The 27,892-nt window shown below is 41.7% G+C and overlaps 1 protein-coding gene across 1 annotated transcript; it reads left to right on the top strand.

Annotated features, from left to right (window-relative positions):
• Positions 1-27,611, top strand: tyro3 (TYRO3 protein tyrosine kinase; the record flags this gene model as incomplete). The annotated part of the gene is made up of 19 exons (XM_079696178.1): positions 1-19; positions 427-640; positions 6,562-6,662; positions 6,832-7,002; positions 9,083-9,169; positions 10,846-10,961; positions 11,290-11,470; positions 13,487-13,629; positions 14,416-14,554; positions 16,442-16,565; positions 17,254-17,348; positions 19,318-19,413; positions 20,044-20,124; positions 20,242-20,334; positions 20,500-20,621; positions 21,156-21,265; positions 21,900-22,059; positions 23,002-23,138; positions 23,778-27,611. 19 exons carry the CDS (start codon positions 1-3, stop codon positions 24,229-24,231), a joined length of 2,643 nt encoding a protein of 880 aa, XP_079552304.1. The 3' UTR covers positions 24,232-27,611.
• Positions 27,612-27,892: the final 281 nt, after the last annotated feature.

Here is a 27,892-nt window from a genome sequence, read left to right as displayed (position 1 = left end):
ATGAACATATTGTCCTTAAGTGAGTTTAATGTTATGAATATAATATAATCCTTTATTGTCCTTATACAGGTACAATGAGATGAGTAGAGCTACTCCTTTTTTTAAGGTGCCATCAAACAAACAAACAAGAGAAGTACAACATTCAGCAGAAGACAACATACAAACAACAAGCATTCAGACTTCAATACGCAGATACAGTTAAAGTGCAGGAATTTATCGTTTATGTTGAATACTGTCTGTTGGCTTGTTAAATATTGGTCCTCGTTGATATTTAATCTGCTGTAATGCTAGAACACTTGAAGCATTACCTAATTGTAAACTGCAAGGCTTTGGATATATATCATTTCCACCATAGTGTCTCTGGAGAACAGCTGCAAACAGTCCACTTTTGATGGCCTTCATTGAATAATTGGTCATTTCCCAAAGTGATTTCCCCCCCTGTTGCCCCCCCCTCAGGTGTGATCTTCACGAAGCACCCTGTGAACCAGACGGTCTCTCAGGGGAACGCGGCGCGGCTGGGCTGTGCCGTCCAGGGTCTGACGGAGCCCGACATCGTGTGGATGAAGGACGGAGAGAAGCTGTACAGCACGGACCAGATGTTCATCACTCTGGGAGAGCAGCACTGGGAGACCTACCACAGGTGCTACCTCCATAGATACATACATCTACCTGTATATCAATGAATCAAACGATTTATACATTGATAGCAAGATAAAAGCAAGATAATTTCAAGACATTCGGGTCTGATAACAGTAAAAGTCCCAAAGTTGCTTCAAAATAAAACTCCTCAACTTGCTTAACAGAAAAAGTCCTCAAGCAACGTCATAATCAAAGTCAGAAAGCTGCTACCAATACAAGTCCTCATGTTGCTTCAGATTACAAATCTTATAGCTGATGCATATGAAGTTTCCTAAAAACATTTCAGAATAATAATCCTTTCATTGTCATCACGTAGTACAGGTACTAGTAACCAAACAGTTTCTCTGCATTTGACCCATCGTAGAGTTAGGAGCAGTGGGCTGCCATTATGTACGGCGCCCGGGGAGCCGTGTAGGGAACGGTGCCTTGCTCAGGGACACCTCGGTAGCTTGAACTGAACTGGTGACCTTCCAGTTGCCAAGCCAAGTCCCATATATGGACTTCGCCACCACCGTCCTGGAGTTACTTTATTTCATTTCAATCTTTATTTCGAACAGATTAAAAAAATAACAAATGTGAAAAAAAGAATACCGTATTTAGGGATGGGTACCAAGAACCGGTACTAAGTCAATACCGGTACCTGATTGGACGGTATCGGTATACCGTTAAGCCGCTGGACAAACGGTGCTGCTATCGGTATATGTTTTACGTCTACTTCCTTAGTTTAACTTTAAACCATTCTGGATGGTTGGGAACCCTCATCCCGTGTGATGTATCCGGTTTGAGACCCCTCTGATTGGCCACTGTAAATGCCACTCGTCATGTCTCTCAACAGCGCTCTTATTATTGTTGTGAGACTCCCGCAGGCATGGCGGACAGAGCGAAGCGATCGAAGGTCTGGGTGCACTTTAAAAAATGTTAGTGGCGATAGTGCAAGGTGAAATCTATGTACTCAATTAGTTGCGTGTAAAGGGGGTAACACAAGCAACTTAATGAAGCATTTGCAAACGAGACACTCCTTGAATCTAAAACGGTGCTCGCGATACTGCTAGTGCTAGCGGGCTTCAGCCGCGCCGTGTGTAAATGTGACCTGAGCGAAGGCTCGCAGGCAGGTTAGCTGCTGCGCACGGGTAATATGTTTTGTTTACCTGAGTGAAGTCTTGCAGGCACATCACCTTGTCTTTTTTTTGTTTATTAACACTGACAGTGTTAATGTGAGCTCCTACACCTTTAATAATTTGGCCTTTCATTGCTTCTGAGAAGCTAATGTATAAGTTATACAGTTATTTCTGCAAGAAAATTACAACACAATTACTGTTTAATCTTCACATCTTGTATTCATGTCTATAATTTTGAGCACCAAATTATTGAAAAGTATCGATAAGAGTATCGAAAAATACCGATACCGATAAGCAGTACCGGTACCGGTATCGATAAAATCCTAACGATACCCATCCCTAACCATATTGTTAAAATACAGTATTTATCCACATTCATGATACAAAAAAGTCTTCATATTAATAATAATAATAAAAAATCATATGTGTCCGAAAGGGAGCAGGAGGAAGCAAATGCTTATTAATTCCCACCCCTTACTTGATCAATGATTGTCCTTTAAATCATTATGCAACTTATTCCTACTTACATTTACATTTATACATACATATACAATAATTTCTCCTCTTCAATCACCTCTCTTCATTCTCATAGTTTTCCAAAAAAGTGTTTCTGTGCATCCTTTTAAACTGAATTATGCTCGTGCGTTGTTTTAACTCCTGCTCCAAACCATTCCATAAAATCACCTTCATAGTAAAACGCCTACAAGCTGCTTCAAAATCAAAGTCAAAAAGCTTCTACACAATAAGATTCCTCCAGTTGCTTTATAGAAAAAGTACCAAAGCTGTTTCAAAATAAAAGTCTTAGTGACTTCACAGTATAAGTCCTAAAGCTTCTTCAAAATAAAGTCCTTCATGTTGAATGCTCACTCATTCCCGTGCTTAAGGACTCATTCATTCTCCACTCCATTACAGCGTGTGTATCTGCACTCTGAGGTCATCTGGTTTCCTTGGAGAGTCACTTCCTCTCACGCTGCCTCAGATCCTACGTGTTTCCTGTTAGCTGCTTTCTTTACGGTGTGTTCGAGTGCAGCTTTTTGTCCGTGAATCAGACGGCCTCCTCACCATTTCTTTGAAGCTGGTTTGGTTTGTCTGGAGTTTCATGTGTTTCTGTTTCTGCTCTGTTTGGTGGTTCAACAGCTCATAGACCGTAAATACAGGCAGCAGCTGCTTTGATGAATGACTCCTCTTCCTCCTCCCCCTCCTCTTCCTCCTCCTCCTCCTCCTCCTTCCCGTCAATCTAACCCCCCCCCCTTCATTATCTCCTGACTCTTTCTCCCAAGGACACATTCAGACACATTTTTACACAACATTGTGAAATTAATCTTAATCTTTCTTCAGTGTTGTCAAATGGACAAGCAGCCTGTACAATACTTTGCTTTAACATCCCTTTATTTGTTACATAATTATTATTTGTATTATTATAATTTGCACCGGACAGAAGTATAAAAGAACAATAAAATATAATGACCCTTTGCACTAAAGCATATGAGAATGAAAGGACCCCTTTAAGATAAATAATATAAAAGTAAGTTTTGCAAAAGGGTTAGGTTTGATCTCTGCAACGTGTTGACCTGCATTGGATTATGGTGCTTTATATGAATGCCTCTGACCAGTGCCGAAAGAGTTTGGATACTGTGTACCATTGTGCCTTATGTTTTGTTACTGGATATCGGGTACACCATTGCACTTCATATGCTGCTGCTGCTAATTGGCCATCTTTATTTATAAATCTCTGCTCGGGCTTGTTCCCTCTTACATTTGATTTGAAGAGAAAGTCTATATGGCCTGCGCTCCCAAACATGTATTCAGATGCTGGTTCCTAAAGTAAGAACAGAACTGGGTAAAACAGCTTTTAAACATGCGGCCCCCACAGCTTGGAACAATGTACAGAGGGAGCTGAAACTCTCACATTTGATCACCTTGGGGGAATTCAGGTCCATCTTAAAGGACAGAGAACACGACACCATTGGTCGATGTGAGTGCTCGTATGTCAAACGTTGAAGTCGTTTTACATTTTGTCAGTTTTTAATGATTTTTAATAGTTTATTTTATTCTGCATATTGACTGGTTAACGTAATTGAATTAGTGTGTTACAGCTGTATTTGTCCGCCTGTCTTGTCTGTGTTTTATCTGTTGTGACATTGTTCATGCTGCCCTCCGCTTACCTGGTTAAATAAAGGATATATATAAAAGCCAATAAAAATGAACAAAAAAAATTACAATCAAAATATGTATTTGAATTGAAATATATCTCACAGTATAATAATATTAAATATGTACAATCTTGATTAAAATAAAGCATTTTTGCCGTTTTTAAAGTAGTATTTTAGGGCATAACTGTTCATTCATTTTTCAAGTGTATGAAAGGGTGTATTCACTGTTTCATATAAACACCCAGCTCTACGAGAGTCGAGTCGTTTTCTTGGTTTAGTGTTTCAGTATTTGTGACATAACCTGAAATGTACAAAGTGAAATCTTGATTACACATATCGTAGATCAATCTGTGTGAAACCTGTTCAGTGTGCAGGTATCGACACGCTTTATTATTACGAGTTATTATTGTCATCAGTGACTCGAACACCACGAGGGTTCAGCAGCTCTCAGAGGCCTCAGCTTTGACGGCTGATTCAGGATCAGCCGTCTTTATTTAAACAGAGCCTGCTGCCTGAGAATCTGACCTCAGGTCTGTTCGGCTCAGCCAGCGGCGGCTGATTAATCCGCTTTACTCTCAGATTCCTGAAGGAACAGGAAAAGGGAAATTGGAGGTCAGAGAAACGCTCACTTTACAGCTTCCTGGTGTTACTCCTGATCTGAGACCTTTAAAGACCCTCAAGACTTATGTTCGGAGGCAACAAAGATATTATGTGAAACAGGAAGTTGGGTATTGTAGTTGTTCAGCCGAAATCAGGGAGGAGATTAACAACTCTCATAACTGGTGATACGTTTCTTGGAAATACTTGGAAAAGCTAAACTAATCCACGAAAGAAATGTCAATAAAGACCAACGGGTTAGCCCTTCTAAAGCTTTTGTAATTAAGTTATAACATTTATAATATACGTTCTAATAAGTCATCATTATCCTGCTGTAACTTAGACCCCATTTACACGGGAACGTTTGCGTTTACGCACCGAACTCGTTTTCAAAAAAGTCTTCCATTCGGCTCATTTACACACAAGACCACTGGAAACGCTGTAGTACATATGCCGGGCCTGTAAGTGGCGCTGTACTTTCGCCACAAAATACACTAAAAGCAGCGAAGAAGACCCCCTTTCATGGTTGCCATGGTTGCCCTTCTGTTTATTCTCCGTGGTGGATTTAGCAACATGTAGTTCATGTAGTTCTCCATATCCACTTGTTGCTGATGGTTGTGGTAGAGGAGCTGTAGATTGGGCACTAACATCTGTAGCATGGTCAGTAGCTATTGACAGTAGCTACTGACCATGCTACAGCGGTGAGCAGCAGAGGTGAGGAGAGGCGGGGCTATGGCTTCATCGTTATCAGGAAATGATCGTATAGGGCGTACACACAGAGCCGTTTGACCCCCAGAGCGTTCCGTCCGCAGATATGTCCACCTTGGGACCCGTTATCGTTTGCGGGGTCCATTTACGCTTTTCCGTTACGGCCTCGTGTGAACGAACGGGCTATACGAAAGAGAAAAGTAACGGATACAACACGTTTCTTTCTCGCGTAAACACAGAAAAAAAAAAACTTTTCTCATCAATTCAACTTTTGAGGTACTTGTTCTTTACTTTAGTACGAAAAGAATGATGGAGAAGAATAATGTATTGTTTTGGTTAATGAAATGTATCTGACTGCTTTAGTTAATTTACAAATCAGGATGTTTTTACAGACAAACATACAAATAGTGTGTTTGAGAGAAACTCCCTCTGAAGGGAACACAGGGACTTTAGCCTTTGCAGACCATTGACATGCACTAAAACCTATAAAATACACTACTTGAATCAATTATAAGATGTGTTGCAAACTGTTCCTATTATCATATTTAATCCCATTTACACAGTTTGTTTTTGCAGCCTTTAAAGGGGACCTATCATGCAAAATGCACTTTTTGATGTCTTTTCTACATAAAGATGTGTCCCCGGTGTGTCGGGGAACTCACGCAGCGTCAGAACATAAAACCCTCTCTCTTTTTCTCCGTACCCAAATCTCTAAAAAAGGGGGAACAACGGAGCTGATCCAGATTTGCATCCGATATGACGTCATATCTGAAATGTGGACCCACGGCCCTATCAGAAACGTTGCTATCAGAAACAATGCCCGACTGTTTTGGACGTAATATGGTCGGTGTTTACATTAGCATCGCTAACACTCAGAGCTAACCTGTACTGGAGAGCATGTGTGTGAAGAAGCAGGAAGTAAAAAGGAACTCACCTTGTGATATAACCGGCAAGAGAGAAAACCTTTGAGCTCCATACTGTTTCAGAGAGAATCCTTGATAATCCATGATATGCCGTTTCATCACGGCAGCATTTAGTTTAGACAGTAGCTGCCGGGTCCCGCATGAGCTCAGCCCCCTCCTCTTTTATTTTTTAAAAAGCTTTATACCCAAAATCAGCACTTTTGAAACAGGAAGTGAAATAGAGGGATATGAGGCATGGCTAGAATGGGTGATCTGTTTGGTATTTTGAGCAAAACACTTCATAGACATGTTTTTTATATATTTGTATATATCTGAGACCTATGCTATTGCCTAAAAATAGCATGACAGGTGACCTTTGACATGTCTCTGGTCTGGTTGAAGATCTAATGCTTCCTATTTATTTGAGTCTTTTTTTGTCCACAGTGTGAAGTCGGTGCAGCAGCAGGATGCGGGTCAGTACTGGTGTGAAGTCGAGTCCAACGACCTGACGTTCTCCTCTGAACACGCCTGGATCACAGTGGAAGGTGAGGACCCTGAACGCACCACCTGTGTCTAATTACAGCATTTGAAGTCTCCTCTTATCCTGCATCTGTTTTAAACGTGTGTGTGTGTGTGTTTTCCTTCCCTGTGCCGTGACCCTGAACACATCTCCATGATTATTCCTCAGTCTGATCTTCTTCCCGCCCCCTCCAGGTGTTCCTCACTTCGTCCAGGAGCCGCAGGACGTGGCGACGTTCCCAAACGTTCCCTTTAACCTCACCTGTGACGCGGTGGGTCCCCCCGAGCCGGTGGAGGTGTTGTGGTGGCTGGGGGGGGCACAGGAGGGAGAGCCCAGACCCTCCCCCTCTATCCTCCATGTACCAGGTCAGAAACACTCCTGATTTAAAGTGTGTGTAAAACATGTGGCTGTGGCTCAGTCAGTAGGGGCTCGGACTGTGAGCCGTAGGGTCGCCGGTTCAAGTCCTCGAACAGACTGAAATATGGAAGGTGGACTGCTACTTGGAGAGGTCCCAGTTCACCTCCTGGGCCCTGCCGTGGTGCCCTTGAGCACAGGTGCAATAGCTGCCCACTGCTCCTAGTAATAGGAGGGGTCGAAAGCAGAGTGTGCTCTGCATGTGTGACGAATAAAGAGGGTTTCATTCCTTTAATTCTATCTTTGCTAGGCAGTGACGCCCTAATTTATGACTCTAACAAGGTGCATTGTGGGAAATGTAGGATCCAAAACAATTTACAATAAGTAATAATAGCAATAATTAGGGCAATGAAATTATGTTGTGGTCCTATCCTGGTAAAATAAAAATAAGCTGATAGAAGTGACTACGTGAAACCTGATCAGTGTTAAATATTACCTCGCTGATCCATAACTTACTCAAAGACCTGAATACAATCCGCCTTCAGTCTCCCATTACTCCCAGTCTTTAGAGAAAGGCAGTAGTTATGAACACACATTCACTCACTCTCTCACACACACAGCTTGTGGAGGTGTGTGAGTCAGATGCATGTGAGCGCTGGATTTAACCCAAAGGTCAGTCCTGACGGGTGGAGCTGACATCAGCGTTACAGAGTCGTTATTATGTGACTTTTCTAAAGACTTGGAGAAAAATGATGTTTTTTTGTTTTTTTTACCTGAAGAGAGGAGAAAAAGAGGAGATTACAGACAAGTTTGAGCCAAATGTTGAATATCTTCAACCTTGAGACCAACAACGTGTGTGTGTGTGTGTGTGTGTGTGTGTGTGTGTGTGTGTGTGTGTGTGTGTGTGTGTGTGTGTGTGTGTGTGTGTGTGTGTGTGTGTGTGTGTGTGTGTGTGTGTGTGTGTGTGTGTGTGTGTGTGTGTGTGTGTGTGTGTGTGTGTGTGTGTGTGTGTGTGTGTGTGTGTGTGTGTGTGTGTGTGTGTGTGTGTGTGTGTGTGTGTGTGTGGACTCAAGGTGCATTATGGGAAATGTAGGATCCAGTGTTTCACATCTGCAGCTTGGATTTCTGGTTTTAATGGGTCTCTGCAATGCCATGTAATTTCTCTAAATACAATTAAAAGATTATAAATCTAATGTGCAGCATGATCACACACACACACACACACACACACACACACACACACACACACCTCTTGCAGGCTCTTATTTTTGTATTTTTCGTCCTTACTTCCTGTCAGTTTAGATGACGATGTAGGAGAGTGAAATGCATCATTGTTAAACTCAATTTGTAGTCACACTCCAAGGTAGATGAAGCACAATCTTTAAAAGGTGCATGGTGTAAATATATTGCTCGTTTCAGTTGAACTCTTATTTATGTTTTTTCTTTTTTGTATACTGCCAGTTCTTTTTTACGTCATTAATTAAATATTTTGCTAATTTAATGGGCTTACTCCGCATAACAGAGCTAATAGCTGCTCAGCAAGTAGAGAGAGAGACATTGGGAAATACAGTGTGTAAAGTCTACACACACACACACACACACACACACACACACACACACACACACACACACACACACACACACACAAACACACACAATATTGATTTTCTATAAATAGGAGAACATCAGCTCGTCTGCTGCCGTTTGGAGGATCCTCTCACATACAGGCGGTTACTGGAAACACACACACACACGTTTCCGCTCAGTGAGGCGTGTTGTATTCCAGGAATCTTAAAGGATAATAATTCACCTCTGAGTTAAAGTGATCTCAGGTATTGATCATCAGTGAGCATCAAGCGCCTCGTATAGAATATTAATGAATGTGGAACGGGTCAAGGATATAAACGCCAGGTAGTAAAGAACAGACGTTAAAAACTAAGGAGATGTAAAGTGATAAAGTAAAAGTCATGCATTCAAATGTCTGACTGAACACTTAGTAACTGATATTGCACTTCCAATACAGAAGGGACGGACAGGTAGCGCATCATGTATTGAAATGAATATTGAAATGATTGTGGTCTGATTTTATAGGCATGAACAACAGTGTGAAGTTTTACTGTGAAGCGAAGAACACCAGAGGAATCTCCGTCTCCAGAACTGGAACCGTTCACATTAAAGGTGAGAACACTGTTTACAGAAACATCGATATAACATGATCTTGTATAACTCTAAAGGTGCGCTTTAAAACAGATGTTCTCTCTACCTGTCGTGGTTGTTTTGTATTCCTCTATGATTGCTCGGTTTTCTGTGGGAGGACTCCTTTGTTTACTTCCTGAACACTTGCACTTCTATTGGCTAGCGCTCCAACACATTGTACGTGATAGGCTAAGGGGCGGGACATCTCTAAGTGGTTGACCAATCACAACAGAGCCGGCCAGCTAACCAATCAGAGCAGACTGGGCTCTGGTTTCAGACAGAGGGTGAAAAGAGGTGCTGCAGCACAGACAGTATGAGAACAATAAAGAGCTTTTTGAACATTAAAGCATGGAGACATGTAGAGACACTACCTACTGATATACACCTGAACATCAGCAGGAGAGGACTCTTTAAAGTAGAGACACTACATACTGATATACACCTGAACATCAGCAGGAGAGGACTCTTTAAAGTAGAGACACTACATACTGATATACACCTGAACATCAGCAGGAGAGGACTCTTTAAAGTAGAGACACTACATACTGATATACACCTGAACATCAGCAGGAGAGGACTCTTTAAAGTAGAGACACTACATACTGATATACATCTGAACATCAGCAGGAGAGGACTCTTTAAAGTAGAGACACTACATACTGATATACACCTGAACATAAGCAGGAGAGGACTCTTTAAAGTAGAGACACTACATACTGATATACACCTGAACATCAGCAGGAGAGGACTCTTTAAAGTAGAGACACTACATACTGATATACACCTGAACATAAGCAGGAGAGGACTCTTTAAAGTAGAGACACTACATACTGATATACACCTGAACATCAGCAGGAGAGGACTCTTTAAAGTAGAGACACTACATACTGATATACACCTGAACATCAGCAGGAGAGGACTCTTTAAAGTAGAGACACTACATACTGATATACACCTGAACATCAGCAGGAGAGGACTCTTTAAAGTAGAGACACTATTTACTGATATACACCTGAACATCAGCAGGAGAGGACTCTTTAAAGTAGAGACACTACATACTGATATACACCTGAACATCAGCAGGAGAGAACTCTTTAAAGTAGAGACACTACATACTGATATACACCTGAACATCAGCAGGAGAGGACTCTTTAAAGTAGAGACACTACATACTGATATACACCTGAACATCAGCAGGAGAGGACTCTTTAAAGTAGAGACACTACATACTGATATACACCTGAACATCAGCAGGAGAGGACTCTTTAAAGTAGAGACACTACATACTGATATACACCTGAACATCAGCAGGAGAGGACTCTTTAAAGTAGAGACACTACACACTGATATACACCTGAACATCAGCAGGAGAGGACTCTTTAAAGTAGAGACACTACACACTGATATGAAGTACAATTACTTCACATATTTATCAGCCTTTGTGCTACAAATCCGATAAACTAAATGGTGGAAAAATAACCAAACAAAACGTTCTGTTTACATGACAATTATCACACTCAGAATATGTCATATCTTTGACTAATAGTGGAATATTAGTGTGCATGTAAACAGAATCACTGACACACCTGTTGTAACATGTTCTCTGTATCTGAGCTGTGATTGGCTGATGAGTCTCTCTCTCTCTCTCTCTCTCTCAGTGTTGCCGGCGGCGCCCTCTGGACTGCAGGTCCTCAGGATGGAGGACAACAACGTCACGTTGGCATGGAAACCGGGATTCAATGGACACTCTGAGCTGACAACCTGCGTTGTCCAGGTAACACTTACTTACCACAATTAAATTAATTACACACACATACAATTAAAAACAAATTAGAATATCACAAGTCTCTAGATTAAACTCTTTGTCAACTCTTATTGGTAGTTCAGTCCTTCCTTCCTGTCAGGTCTAGATAATTAATTACACACACACACACACACACACACACACACACACACACACACACACACACACACACACACACACACACACACACACACACACACACACACACACACACACACACACACACACACACACACACACACACAGAGAAGGCTAATCAAACACTAATATGTCGCTACCCTCCTCCCCCTCCCCCCAGCTGTCCAGGCGCTCGGTGAGGAGGTGGGATCTCCCCCAGCAGGAGGTCCAGGTTCCTCCTCACCTGCACGTCCTCTCGGCTCTGAGGAGCCATCAGAACTACAGCGTGAGGCTCTCCTGTCTGAACGAGGTGGGGGCGTCGCCTTTCTGCCCCTGGATCCACTTCCAGACCCCGGAGTCAGGTAAGAGATGTTAGGAAGCATCATTTCTAATACTACTAACAAGTGTCCCCCGCTTTAAAGAGGCCCTGTTCTGCTTTGCGAGTGTTCCCTTTCCTGTAGTGTAGGTTTTAGTGTATGTAAATGGTCAGCAAAGGCTAAAATCCCTGTGTTCCCTTCAGGGGGAGATTCTTTCCCACACATTCCCGCCTCCCTGCCTGAAACACCTCCATTGGACTCTTTTGTTTACTTCAGGATGGGTTGACCAATCACATTACAGCAGAGTACATGAAGACCTTTTTGAACATGAACTATTGTAAACATGACACAGTAGAGACACCAAATACTGATATGAACCTGAAAGTGAGCAGAATATTTCCTTTTCAAAGTAAAAAAAATTTTGGATTTAAATCTGCTCAAAGATTGTACATTTTAAGGGTCTCTTTTAGTATACTTTGCATCTCCTAGTTGCCGTTTTGTTCCCATTTTTGGTGGTTTTACATCAACAACAACAGCAGTAGCTATTTTGTGTCTCGTGTGGAAGGTTTTGAAGCCACTAGTTTTATTTTTGTCTGAATTTTTGCATTTCTTTTCTGGTTTGTTAGCATCTCTGTGTGACCTCCGAACACCTCAAAGCTGTTAACATATACATTAACTGATCAAACAGAAAGCATGACACCTCTTATAGGAATGTGGCAGAGATTCTGCTGTCGGCTGGTTTCCTGTTTTCTCTGAGTTCAGCAGTTGGTCGCTGAGAGCGGGCTTGTTGTTTGTGTTGTGTATTTGTTTGTGTGTGTGTGTGTGTGTATGTGTGTGTGTGTGTGTGAGTGTGTGTGTGTGAGTGAGGTCCAGCTGGATGGTTTCCAGTAGATTCCAGTCCTCTCCTGTACAATCAGCTTTTGTGTGTGGCCTAAATCCATATGAAAGGCCTCTCTGCAGGCTGTCTCTCTGCAGCGCCCCCTGCAGGCTGCAGAGAGGCACACACTGACCTCAGATCACCAGGGGAGGAAAGTAACTAAGTACATTTACTCAAGTACTGTACTTAAGTTTAAATGCCCCAAGTCCATTAATCAATTAGTGCATGGAGGGGAAATTAATTGGAAACTATTTTAATGGTTTTTTTCAGATTTGTTACTTTTACTGTTGACCCTCTGGAGTCAGCGCCCACAGATCTGCGTGGGTAGTGCGCATATTTTTCGTATTTAATCATCTTTTCGATTATTAGGAGTAGAAATATGATTGAAGATTTCCTAAATCGGATGTGAAATGTGCAGCTTTAGATCTAATCAACTAATCAGACAGTGCTTTAAGGTGAGTGACTTGCATTTCTAGCAAGACCAGAGATTGTCCTGAACATTTTGATGTGTAACTCATGGGGTGCTGTGTTAACGAGTACATTTTAAAAGGTGATTTAAGGAGGAATCTAAAAATCTAGAAAGTACCCTTAGACTCCAGAGGGTTAATAACTTTATGTATCAGTATTTAGTTTGAGGTATGGACAGTTTTTGGGAAGAAAACTAACATTTTGAAGGTTCTGGGTTATTGTGACAGCATTTCTCACTATTTGTACAAAAAGATTAAATATATAGATTACATTAATCCAGAAGATTGGTCGGTACAAAGAAACGTTCATTTAGTTAGTTTAGGTGTTTGTCAAATTGTGTTTTAATACCTTCAGATTTGTTGCTTTTACTGTTTGACTGTTTGAATGTTAATAACTGTTTAGTATTTCGAGGTTTGTTGAAGGTGTTGTGCTCTGGGTTATTGACAGCATTTCTCACTATGTTTACATATTACATTATATATAGATTACATCCATTCAGAAAATTGGTCCGTACAAAGAAACGTTTATTTACTTAGTTCTGTCTTTTAGAAAAACAAGTTGGAAGGTGTTTCTCAGATTGTGTTTTTCCCCAAACTGTGAGGACTCTCAGACTCTGATGCTGTTGTTGATCAGTGAGCATTCAGACCCCGCAGAGCACGCTTCATGATAATCACTGTAATCTATCTGATAATAATGATATATCATCCCGCCCTCAGTGCCGTCGGCGGCCCCTAGGAACCTGACGTTCGAGCTGTCGGAGCAGCAGCTGGCTCTCAGCTGGGCGGTGCTGCAGGAGGAGCAGCTGCAGGGACGTCTGATCGCATACAAGCTGCAGTGGAGCAGAGGAGGGGAGCCTCAGGTGGGGGGTCTCTCAGAGCTTCCATTACATTTATACCGGAAGCAGGGACGGTTAATGGTAAAAAACAAGACTTTCATTCAGTTAAAAAACACACGTACCAAATTCTCTATTCTATAAGGAAAGACGCAATAGTGTTTAAAAACAGGGTTTATACTGTTTATTAATTATAATTAAAAAATAAGTATGAGGACTACAGCAGCATAAATAAAACAATTAGAATAAAACAAATTTTCATTGACAAAAAAAATACTAAAATATTTTAAGGGTAGGGTTTAAAAACAAAAAAAGGTATATAACAAAAATGTCTATACTTGTAGTCAACTAAAACTTGATTAAGAGAAGTGTGTGTGTGTGTGTGTGTGTGTGTGTGTGTGTGTGTGTGTGTGTGTGTGTGTGTGTGTGTGTGTGTGTGTGTGTGTGTGTGTGTGTGTGTGTGTGTGTGTGTGTGTGTGTGTGTGTGTGTGTGTGTGTGTGTGTGTGTGTGTGTGTGTGTGTGTGTGTGTGTGTGTGTGTGTGTGTGTGTGTGTGTGTCATTGATCATGTGTGCAGAGCTACATATCTGAGGTCACAGGCTCCTCAACAGAGCAACACAATAAAACAGATAACATAGTGCAAGTAAATACAAATAAAATAGAATTGAAATAGTGCAAGAAGAGTCTATATAGAAGTAACTGGAGTATGATATATTAGATAAATAGTTGTTGTTTTTGAAGTTGCAAACAGTTGAATGTTACGGTAGTTTTCTGCTGTAACTCGAGGTATTCTGATCTGATGCTCTTCCTGCAGGAGCCTCTGCTGTTTAAGGAGAACTCGGCTCTGCTCTCCGGTGGAGGGCGTTTCTTCAACGCCTCCTTCCAGGTTTCGGCCTGCACGTCGGTGGGCTGCGGACCCTGGAGCCCCCCGGTGCTGGTGCTGCCCGCCTCAGGTAAACAACAACACACTCAGGTAAACAACAACACACTCAGGTAAACAACACACTCAGGTAAACAACACACTCAGGTAAACAACACACCTCAGGTAAACAACAACACACTCAGGTAAACAACACACCTCAGGTAAACAATAACATCTCAGGTAAACAACAACACACTCAGGTAAACAACACATTCAGGTAAACAATAACATCTCATGTAAACAACAACATCTCATGTAGACAACAACACACAAGTACTTCACACCTGACGTACAATACGATACGATAATACTTTAATGGTCAGATCAAGTCTGAAATGCTCCTTGCTTCACAGCAGCTCCATGCGTCACATCAACAGACAAACATCAGAGGCCTGTACTACGAAGCAGGATTTTCACTTAGCGGCTAACTTCAGGGAAAGCTCGAGGTTTCCGGTCCTACGAAGCTGGTTCTCTTTTTAGCAGGCTAGATCTCCATGGTAACTTATGCTGAGCGGCTAACCTGCCCCGGAGCAGGTTAGGTTGCAGGCTAAGAGATCAACTCAGTGAAAGCACCGCCTGCTGACCAATCAGAGCTCAGTGTGCGGAGTTTAAAACCATCAAGTGACATTACAGGAGAAAGGAAATACAGAAAAGCTGCTGTTGCAGGAAAGACGGCCGGCAAAAATCACCGACTGTGTGAACGTGAACATTAATAGAATATCACCTCCCATCTTCAGAGCAATCTGACTATTAGAACATTAGCGTTAAGAAAGCTTACTTAAATATCTGCCACAACATAAGTAACCGGATCAGAGTAACATTAAGTACAGTCCGCGGCATATCACATCATAATGTATCATATATCTCCTTATCTGAGTCAGCTGAGCCGTATCTGGCCGTGCAACACTCACAGTGTCACATACTGTATGCAGAAGTATTATTTGAAGCAACACATTAAGTTGAGGAAACACTCGAGAAAAATGTAATTAAAATCAGATGGTGTCTTAGACGGGGCAGTGATATCATAAACCTGTTAATGTACGCATTCAAACACTTGTTCTGTTACCAGCTGTATTCACCTTGCAGGTGCAGCTATGTGGCTTTGATCCTGGATAAAGTGTTTAAGTCATGGATGTTTAAAGTTTAACTTCTTCATATGTCTAATATTATAGTTGACTTTTCATTCAGGAAGTATGATGCTGCGCTGTCAGTACGCTTCTCCATGTTTGTGATTGGTCGAATGCTCCAGATACCACCCCTTGCATGTGAACGCGCACCTAACTAGATAGGACACGGCTGGCTTGAGCGATCCACATGATAACCCTTGTCGTAGTACAGCTTAGCAGCAGCGCGTATGTTTTGGATTAGGCCAACCGGCTAACTCAAACATATCCAGGTTAGGTTGAACCAGCTTCATAGTATACCCCCCAAGACACAACACATGAAAAACAAACAACAAACATTGAACATAACAGCAGGATCAGTGAGAGGAAAGCTGCTCAAAGAGCCTGCAGCGTGCATCTGATCTGGAGTCAGCTCTGTGTTTACTGAGAGGAAAGCTGCTCAAAGAGCCTTCAGCGTGCATCTGATCTGGAGTCAGCTCTGTGTTTACTGAGAGGAAAGCTGCTCAAAGAGCCTGCAGCGTGCATCTGATCTGGAGTCAGCTCCGTGTTTACTGAGAGGACTGACTGGAGCACAAAGGATGCTTCAGTCTGACTTGATTGAATCTCCATTAGAGGGTAGTAGTTCATATTCTCTGTCAGAGCATGCTTTGGGTCCCAGAGGATTCTGTTGGACAGCCTCTCAGGTTATTATGGTCTGTGAGGCAGAAAGTCTCTGACAGGGTGGACCAACAATCGACGACGATGCATCTGTTCCCCTTGTTGTTGTGTGATGTTGTGATGTGTCGGCCCCTCAGTGCACGTGTTGCCCCAGCGGAGCCACATGTGGGTGGGGCTGCTGCTCGGCCTGCTGCTGGCCACCGTCATCGGGCTGCTGCTCACCGTGGTGGCTCACCGCCGAGAGAAAGAGACGCAGTTCGGGTAAAGAACACCTCATGTTCACATACAAACAAGCAGATTGTTTATACTACCAATGTTTATATCGTGTGTGTTTGGAGCAAAGCCTGATATATCCTCAAACCCACCTCCACAGTCCTGCTCCAGAAACTCACTCGAGCACATAATGTGGGTTCTTCCCCCGCTGAAAATAGTCCCTAACAATCAGTTTGTTTGGTATAAACCACAGCTGTTTTAGGAAATAACTAAGCTTTGAAGTATTGCACAAGTGACCCCTATTATGGAGACGGGTGAAATCAATAAAACATCTTTAGTTTTACTTGTGTTACATATTGCGCTGTAAGACGTATATTCGTAATTTCTCCAGACAGCATGAAACATGGCCAATATGAGCTGAGTTTAAGAACATTTGAACCCCTTTAAAAAGTCCTGGAGACCTTTCTCCCTTTGTACGTCGTAGAGATATCTTAGAGTAGATTACAGCCATGTGTAAATCATTGCCTATGCTGCCAGCTTCTGACGAAACTACACTTTATTGAACTTTTTTTGAAACATTTTTGGAAGTTTGCTTAAAATGTTGTTGGGTATTGAAAGAAACCCAACTTCATTTGTTTTGACTGATGTTTTTTCTACGTATTTTATAAACACATCTCATGTTCAGACTGAGCTCTAAATGCTTAACGAGTCTCTCCCTCTCTCTCTCCGTCTGCAGCTCGGCCTTCAAGCCTCCGGGTCAGGAGAGCTCCGTCTCTTTCACCGCCGCTCGCTCCTTCAACAGGAACTGTGCAGAGCTGCAGGACTCCACATGTGAGTGATAAATATACTTTACTGTGTGTGTTGATCTAACTACAAAACACCCTTCTGTTTTCTGGGTTACATGCTCTCTCTGAATATCAGAACCACTCTAACAGACTTGGTGTAATTCATAGTCAGAGCTATAAAGGAGAACAAGATAAGATGAGAAGTACTTTACTGATCCCAATTTGATAAATATAGAAATAAATATTTAGCATGCAGTAGAGTTTGAGTGAACATGCAGTCGGAGCCTCTTCTCTCGATCACGACTGACTGTTCTTTAGCTGCCTGTTTACAGGAAACACAGCTGCCTGTATTGATGGACTGCACTCTCCCGGCCTGTATTTACCTGCCGCCTCTCAGCCAATTAGATCGTCCCTCTGACCAAAAACAACAACCCACTTACTTACTTTAACTCTGAGTGTGATCAGTGAAGCAGAAACACTCAATATATAAAGAGCAGAGGTGGGAGTAAGTCCTACATGAGCAAGTCTCAAGTCTTGACCTACAAGTATCAAGCAAGTCCCAAGTCACTGTGGTGAGAGTCAAGCAAGTCAAGTCATTGCTCAGGTCAAGCAAGTCAAGTCACACGAAATTCTGATGAATAAGCCCAGTTTCCGCATTTAAATCAGTTAAAAGACAGTGGCTATGAAAATGGATTTAACCCACACTATGATCTTCATTACATACACAGTTAATCATTTGAAATCTAATTTAGACCGATGACAATCATATTAACCCCAGAACTGCAGACAATATAGCTAGGACTCAAAAAGTCTGTTCAAAAAGGCAGAATTCCAGGTAAGAAAATCATGTATGGCATTTGCCATTACTCATATTTAATTTAAATTTCTGTTAACACTAGAACCGCCGTGTCACTGATCTCTATGCTGCAGACCCTGCATACCGCTGGTCTCTTCTTATCACCGTCATCGACAAAATAATCCTTGAATCCAAACTTCACTATTTTTGGAGTAAAGCTAGCCGCTGCCATGTTAACTGAGACTCCTGCCTTCTAGTGGGTTGCCAGGTTTGCGCGCATGGCGTTATAATCAAGTTTTTCGAAAAAACTAAACGTAATATCTCACTACAAAAACAAACGCAAATATTTAATTTTAAACAGTCAAGTCCTTTCAAGTCATCTATCTCAAGCTTAAGTCAAGTCTCAAGTCATGAATACCAAGTCCAAGTCAAGTCTTTTATCAATGTTAGTCAGGCAAGTCTCAAGTCAAAAAATATGCGACTCGAGTCTGCGAGTCCCCACCTCTGGTAAAGAGAACTCCCCCTCAGTCTGTCTGCATCTATAAAATAAAGCAATTAGTGTCAAATATTCTCAAGGGATGTCACCTGGGCCGGATCCTGTTGAAAACGTACAAAATAAAGAAAAAATTGTGACGTTTGATTAGAAATAAGTATTCATTATGGCCGTAGGTTATATTACTAGCATCACAAACCATAGAGGGGTGGAGGAATGAGTCCAATACCCAGAAACGAGTCAGCGTTTGACCACTTCCTGTTCCCTTGTCTTAGAAGAATTAACAATCGTCTGTGGAGATTTTAACGCTATGTCCTATGATATAAAATACATCAGACAGTGCTGCAACTTTTTTTTATTGCCTAACGGTAGCTTTTTACCTCTAGCGATTTCACTTCTGCTTCAAAAATCATGAATTCTGATCACACAACTGTTAGAGGAGAGATACACTGTGGGAGATATACGCAGCAAGTTTTAACAGAATGTGTGTGTGTGTGTGTGTGTGTGTGTGTGTGTGTGTGTGTGTGTGTGTGTGTGTGTGTGTGTGTGTGTGTGTGTGTGTGTGTGTGTGTGTGTGTGTGTGTGTGTGTGTGTGTGTGTGTGTGTGTGTGTGTGTGTGTGTGTGTGTGTGTGTGTGTGTGTGTGTGTGTGTGTGTGTGTGTGTGTCTCTGTCTCTGTCTCTGTCTCTGTCTCTGTCTCTGTCTCTGTCTTCCCCCCCCCCTCCAGTGGACAGTCTCGGTATAAACGAAGACCTGAAGAACAAACTACAGGACGTCCTGATCCCAGAGAGGCTGCTCACACTGGGACACATGCTGGGGAAAGGTAACACTAATATACACACACACACACACACACACAGGGACGCGGGAAGTCAGTCAGAGTTGGGGGTGCGGGGGGGGCTAGTGGAGCCTCGCAGCGGAGAAACTGTGGCGCGCTTACACTGTAGGTGTGCCGTGTTTGCGGGTGCTAGTGGAGTCTCGCAGATGGGGGTGCTGCAGCCCCCTCAGCACCCCCCCTTCCCGCGTCCATGCACACACAATATATCATTTTCACACGCACACATTTATTCTAACACACATCTTTTCACATTGAATTCTTTAACACTTGACCGGGACCCCCTCTTTTGACCCTATTCACCCTTTTTGTTTGTGTTCCTTTGTTTTTATCGTCTGTCAATTATTTATAATTTTTTGGTCGCTTTTGCTCCCTTGTTCGTAAAACAAAAATATGCTATTTGTATATAATATATCTCTTAAACTGAAATCAATTAACACACTTTTTTAAATGGTTTAAACGTCTGAAAATATTAGAAGTAGAAGCCAAACAGAAGAGAGACAACTGAACAATAAAAAACTGATATTAAAGTGTGTGTAATAAAGGTGTGTGTGTGTGTGTGTAATAAAGGTGTGTGTAATAAAGGTGTGTGTAATAAAGGTGTGTGTTGATGTGCAGGTGAGTTCGGCTCGGTGCGGCAGGCCTTCCTGAAGTCCGAGGACTCGTCCGTCTTAAAGGTGGCGGTCAAAGTGCTGAAATGTGAGTCTGGCGTTTCTTCTTCTTTGGTTATTAATGTAGCAGCAGGTGCAGTTTGGCTTTCCATAAATAAATTTAAAAAACATATATCTTAATGTTTGTGTGTGTGTCCTCCTCCAGCTGACATCACTTCATCATGTGACATCGAGCAGTGTCTGAAGGAGGCGGCCTACATGAAGGACTTCCACCATCCCAATGTCATCCAACTCATAGGTACACACACACACACACACACACACACACACACACAGTCAAGCTAAAGGTGGCTAATGTTGGGCTATAAAGGAACACAATCACATGACTTCACTGCTAAGCTACACATCACATGACCCTTGGTTGGGCCGTGCAGTTTGATTGACACTCCTTCCTGTCCAATAGGAGTGAGCCTGCACCGGCGTCACGGCCAGCGGCTGCCGATCCCGATGGTGGTTCTTCCCTTCATGAAGCACGGAGACCTGCACACCTTCCTGCTGCTGTCCCGCCTCGGAGAACACCCTTTTGTAAGAGAGAACATTTACAGGAACATTTACAGTTTCTACAGATTAGTTACAGGTTCTTCAACAGTGCAGCATACAATATACTTAAAACATAAAAAGACATAAAATAGTGCAAGTAAAAATGCAGGAATTAGTAGACAATGTACATTTAAATAGAACAAGATCAAACATGATGTCAAATTTAATATTGTACAGTTTAATTTAATACTGCTTATGGTAATAATATATAAATATGTGGATTGTTAACAGATGTATGTGCTATAAACCAATGAATGGGATCCACAATCACAATTGTATTCCCTTCAGCTTACGTTTGATTTAAAGATTTATGAATAAAGACTTTATTATAGGCAAGGCAAGTTTATTTATATAGCACCTTTCAACACAAGGCAATTCAAAGTGCTTAACAAAAAATGAGAAATTATATGAGAAAAAACAACAGAAAATGTGTTAAAATGGATGACTGACGGGAAGTTTTAGGGATATAATTAAATGTTCTTCCACCTGTGCTGACGTCTCTTTGTGTCCCTCCTTCAGGATCTGACTCTGCAGATGCTGCTGCAGTTCATGTTGGACATCGCTCAGGGGATGGAGTACCTGAGCAGCCGGAGCATCATCCACAGAGACCTCGCCGCCAGGAACTGCATGTGAGTCCACCAATCAGCTCACAGAGTCCACCGATCAGCTCACTGAGTCCACCGATCAGCTCACTGAGTCCACCAATCAGCTCACTGAGTCCACCGATCAGCTCACAGAGTCCACCGATCAGCTCACAGAGTCCACCGACCAGCTCATAGAGTTCACCAAGCAGCTCACAGAGTCCACCAATCAGCTCACAGAGTCCACCAATCAGCTCACAGAGTCCACCAACCAGCTCACAGAGTCCACCAACCAGCTCACTGAGTCCACCAACCAGCTCACGGAGTCCACCAACCAGCTCACGGAGTCCACCAACCAGCTCACGGAGTCCACCAACCAGCTCACGGAGTCCACCAACCAGCTCACGGAGTCCACCAACCAGCTCACGGAGTCCACCAACCAGCTCACGGAGTCCACCAACCAGCTCACGGAGTCCACCAACCAGCTCACGGAGTCCACCAATCAGCTCACGGAGTCCACCAATCAGCTCACGGAGTCCACCAATCAGCTCACGGAGTCCACCAATCAGCAACAAATCTAAATATTAAGGCTTTCAGTCCACGCTTCCCCAAACAGACAGAAACATGCTTGTATTGTCTTATTGAAATCACCAATAAATGTATGTGTGTGTGTGTGTTGCAGGCTGAATGAGAACATGACGGTGTGTGTGGCAGACTTCGGTCTCTCTAAGAAGATCTACAGTGGAGATTACTACAGACAGGGTTCAGTCTCTAAACTCCCTGTGAAGTGGATCGCTCTGGAGAGCCTCGCAGACAACGTGTACACTACACAGAGCGACGTGGTACTGACACACACACACACACTCACAGACACTCACAGACACACACACACACACACACACACACATACACACACACACACTGTGACCTAAGATTTTCATCGACATAACTACACTGCAGCTATGTACGTATGACAAATAAAAGCCTTGAACCTTGAACACACACACACTCACTCACAGACACACACACTCACTCACTGACTCACTCAGTCACTCACACTCACTCACTCACTCACTCACTCACTCACTCACTCACACACACACACACACACTCACTCACTCACTCACTCACTCACTCACTCACTCACTCACTCACTCACTCACACTCACTCACTCACTCACTCACACACACGCACACACATTCATATTTGTATAATATCCTTGCGAAGTATGCTGTATCATTTATGTTATTCCTGGTAGTATGGGGCCATTTAAAAATAACAGGTCATGGCCAAAATCATTGGATTTCACACACACACACACACACACACACACACACACACACACACACACACACACACACACACACACACACACACACACACACACACACACACACACTGACAAACACTCACACTCATTCATACATATACTCACACACATTCACAGACAACTTTATTTTTTACTGTCATTTTACAAAAATTATTTTCTATCGGATGTCATCTAAGTCTCTTTTTGGTCGTTTGGTTTATTTTCACTTAAGTTAGTTCATAGTCTCTTTCTGGTTCTTCTTTCCATTCGTGGTCATTATGAGTCTCTTTTTAGTCATTTCATTTTGATGTGTGCCTCTTAGTGGTCATTATGTGTCATTGGAGTTCACTTAGTGTCTCTTTTTGAGTTTCTATGTAGATATTCTGTTAATGCTTTTCAGTTATGAATGACATGGAAGTGCATAATTATATATTTTTTGATTTATGTGTGTGTGTGTGTGTGTGTGTGTGTCAGTGGGCGTTTGGTGTGGCGATGTGGGAGATCATGACTCGAGGTCAGACTCCGTACCCCGGCGTGGAAAACTCCGAGATCTACGAGTATCTGATCAAAGGAGAGCGACTGAAGAAACCTCCGGACTGCAGAGACGACATGTGAGTCTGAAACACATTTATATATATTACACACACTTTTTCACCTGGTCACTGCTTTTCCCCGTCCGCGTTGATGTCATACATTTTATTTGTGGCTTTTCAGCAACAATACTTTATATAGTGACTGTTAATGTTTGAAGTTCGTGCCATATTGTCTTAGTGAACAGATTTTGTCAACGTTTTTGTGAGCTAAATGTAAACTATTCTACCAAACTTCACACGCTAACAAGTGACTTTCCAGATATAAGAGGCATTTTAAATCATTGATCTAAAAAAAGAGGCTTCAATTTCCTTTTTAAAATCTCTTATATCAATCTTCACAAGGTCTGGAAAAAGGACCACACACACACACACACACACACACACACACACACACACACACACACACACACACACACACACACATCTTTTGGATATTTGTACACAACACCTCCTGCATTAATGTCCCACAAATCAGGATGCTCGGGGCAGCTGTTTCTACTAGCTAGCGATGACATTGGTAGTGGTTTCATTTAAATTCAATTCAAAGTATTGAATGTTGAATGTAGGAACCCTTGTAGTAACTGTTATCATGTTTCTTCCATCTATCCTTCTTCTTCTCCTCATCCTCTCTTCCTCCTCATCATCTCCTCCTGTCAGTTATGAGATCATGCACAGCTGCTGGAGTCCCGTCCCTAAATGTCGGCCCAGTTTCCAGCACCTGATTGGCCAGGTGGAGGCTCTTGGGGGCAGCCTGTCCCCCGGCCCCCCGCTGAAGGAGCCTCTGCTCTACGTCAACCTGGAGGGGGAGGAGGGGGAGCCTGGAGGAGGATGTGGGGCCGACGGGGGGGTCGGATGTCAGGGGGAGGGGATGGTGGCGGGGAACCAGAGCTGGAGCATCCCATGGCAGATCCGAGCGGAGAAAGAGGAGAAAGACTGGCTGATGGTGGGGTCAGGGGTCGCCCTCGCTATCGGGGGAGACTACAGGTACATCATCGGCCCCTGTGGAGCCCCTGAGGAGGAAGAGGAGGAGGAGGAAGGATCTGGAAACAGAGGGGACACGTTACAGGAGGAGGGCAGAGACGATGAGGACGACACCGTCATTAACGTCTGAAAAATCACAGCGCTGCTCTGATTGGACTTGTTTAGTAATCAGAGAGGGACGCTTGATTTGTGGCGCTGAGCAGCAGCAGGCGGGTGGAGACGGGATGGATTCTCTCTGCTGAAGGTACAGAGCCCGGCACACAATCAGTCAACTCACTGATACTCCGTGTTCTGCTGGGACTTAAAGCAGGGGGAGTTCAGTGCTCACAAAAAGGATTGAAATCACCCTAACAGCAGTCAATAATAATAATAATAATAATAATAAGATCAGTGTAATATCATTTATATTACAATGTTTGATAAAAGCAAAAGCCGCTTTTCTAAAATGAACATGCATCAGGTCAGTTTTAAATCATAAAGCCTTCAGTTTTTATGTTTTGATTTAGGCCAGTACCTCAAATAACACACTGATACTCTGTGTACGACTGGGTACAAAGCTCAAAGGCGCAGGAAGAGTTTCAAAGAAAGGATTGAAATCACTCAACCAGCCGTTAATAATAATATCAGGTCAATATCATGTTATTATCGTAACAAGTTTGATAATAGAAATAGCTGCTTTGCTGATAGTCAACACGACTCAGTTCCTTTTCTGTTTTCATTCAGTTCAGTATCCATAAAATCATTTATAGTGTCATTAATCTATTTATCAAATAAAAGCTCTTATCCAGAAATGTACGAGGCACACGAGGAACCTGTTTCTACGAATGGTCACAATGCACTTTTTGTACAATAACTAAACAAACAATATGCTTTGAGCCTTTTTTGGTCTAACAGTTCATTATGAATTGAACCGCGACCCTAAATAATGCTGTCAGTTTCAAATTTAAAACACAAGCAACAGGAAAAATATTAAGTAGCCACCTTATTTTTTTATTTTATTAGGAATTTACCTTAACTAGGAGCCGACTCACACTGGATTTAGTCGATATTATAGAGTTATTTTATTATAATTGATTTGTCCGCGCACGTAAAGGAAAAAGTGAAATACCGTGCAATAGATGTAAATGTTAAAAGAAACGGCAATTTTCTATCTAAGACAAAAGTTCAGATGTGAAATGAGAGCATGACACATTTTTCATGCAAGCTTCTAAAATGAGTGTTTGTGATAATGATCCATATTATTATGATATTCTTGGCCTTTGAACAATGTGAAAATCAGGTCTACTCGATCAGCATATCCGAGACATTTCTCTACACCTAAAGTATGCTAATGTTTTATATCGTCAACTTCAATAGAGGATAAGGGCCACATGTGATCTATTTATTTTTTAGATCGGACTTTTCTTTTGCGTCCTGGGATTGAATTTGGAATTCTGACTTTTTCTTAGAATTCTGACTTTTTCTTTTTTTATTCTGACTTTTTGGGGGATTCTGACTGTTTCTTAGAATTCTGACTTTTCCTCAGAAGTCTTACTTTTTTTTCCTTCAGAATACTGACTTCTTAGATCTCTTAGAAATCTATTTTTTATCAGATCCCAAAAACTAAAATCCCATTTGGCCCGTTAATCCTCTCCCCAAACCTTCCCCTGTGAACCCTGTAGACATTGATGCGGCCAGTTCAAATCTACTTGACAGCCTAAAGGCAAAAGAGTGGAGGTTGTTATATATTCACCAAAATATCAAAGTATTCATTTAAGTGCAATAACTTTCTGTATCAACATTTGACTGGTTAACGTTTGACACTGATGGACGACCCTCTCTGGAAGCACTTTTCATGCATTAAACCATCATTATCTCATTATAACGAAAAACATTCTCAAAATAACTACTTTGGATACAATATCTTTTTTCTCATTAAGTCTATAAGCTTCAACAGCCAGTAAGTATAACTTAAAACCATGTGAACAGACTTTTGTCCAATCTCCATGCATTGCTTCCTAACTAGTTTTCCTGTTAAGTGACTGGTTAGTCTTCAGTCTATCTAACTCGTGGTGACAGGAAGCTTCTACTAATCTGAAGCGCTGAATGAACCGTGTGTGAATCTTGTTTCACTTGCGTCAGGAGTTCAAGGGATCGTTGATCTTTTCACAGACACTAGCTTGACAATATTTTAGTTTAATTCAACTTTATTCACCTTCATTTTGTGTTTCTGATAAGCGTTATTATTCACGTCTTGACGTGTACATTAAAATAATAGAAAACGTTAACCTTATATCTGAGTCCCAGTCTTTCTGGTCACTAAAGCAATTTGTCACTCAACTGAAATTGTAATCTGCTTATATTTGGATATGGATTTTGCTCAAATATTATTACTAAATGTGCTTATTTATCCAATTAGATGCTTTTCAGTGTCTTGCATCACTCTTAATTAAGGTCAGTAACTTGTAAGACATTTGAAGACTGGTTCAAATGTTGGCATTTCTTTTGTTTTGAGGAAGAATTTGTCATTTTAATTTTTAGAGCAGAAACATGACATTATTTATTCATGATTTTAAAAATGTTTAGTTGGAAAGATGTCATTTTTTTTACGCACAATTGTCAAAACGGCAAGAGTTTTAATGTGAAAATATGCAGTCATTTTGTTGTCTATGGTACAAAACCTGACATTTTTTTAATTGTTGGCCAAAAACACAAGAACTTAGAGCTACTTTAATGTATTAGCGCTGCAACGATTATTTGATTACTATGAATAAATCCTCTTTAAATTAACTGATGAAATTATTAATCATGTGTTGTCGCCCTAAAACGTAATTTTTCTACTATTTTCATAGAAATGATTTATCGAAGTTTCAAATAATCATTGCAGCACTAATTCCATTTAGGCATGATTTTCATACTCATTGCAACTAACTTTTAGGGCATTTTGTATTTAAGTTTGTACTGTGCATTTCACCTAATAGATGTGTGTTTAATACATGCACAGTGAACAGAGTGGGGGGAATGGGGGGGCCATTAGGGGCCCACGGCACCATTACGGCCCTTGCAATGTGTTGATCCGTCCCTGTTGTAAATAAAGTTGTGCATATTTGAATTCTGCTCTAAAATGACTCACTCGGACATTTCCAGACTCTCTAACATTGAATTAAAGCTGTTAATGTTTTTAATTACTTGAAGCATTTCATGTGAACACTGTACACCCTTTTCTCTTAACTATAGGATGTATAGAGATGTAATTATGTATGTAGAAATCTGGACGTAATGTTGGTTTATAGCTCTGACTGTAAAACAGTTTATTTTCCGCCCTGATAATTAAATAACTGTACCTCGACTTGTCTGTCGGCACCCCTCATGTCGGGATATCAAGGGACCGTGTGTTTTAATGTACCTGACGTTTTGTATGTTGATGTAGTCACACACTGAAGTCCTCACCTGTCTGTCTACCACTGACTTCAGATCTGTACAGAGATTATTTGAGACTCGTGATGAATGAATAAAGTGTTATTTGTGTCACATTGATTTATTTTGTATTGTTTCACACTGTTACCGTTAACTTTAATCCACTAGTCAGCTGTTGACCCATCACCTGAAAAATAATACATCACTCACTATGAAGAGACGAGAAACACAATGTTACAAAGATAAAAGCACATTCGCTTCCTGATATAAAAGTGTCCTTTAGTAAATGTTCTTCATAAATACAGAGGTGGAAGAAGTACTCAGATCTTGTACTTGAGTAAAAGTAGAAGTACTCAGGTCTTGTACTTGAGTAAAAGTAGAAGTACTCAGATCTT

Source organism: Notothenia rossii (genome assembly GCF_949606895.1).
Source record: "Notothenia rossii genome assembly, contig: scaffold_61, whole genome shotgun sequence".
NCBI lineage: Eukaryota > Metazoa > Chordata > Actinopteri > Perciformes > Nototheniidae > Notothenia > Notothenia rossii.
This window is presented reverse-complemented; position numbering and strand designations above follow the sequence as displayed.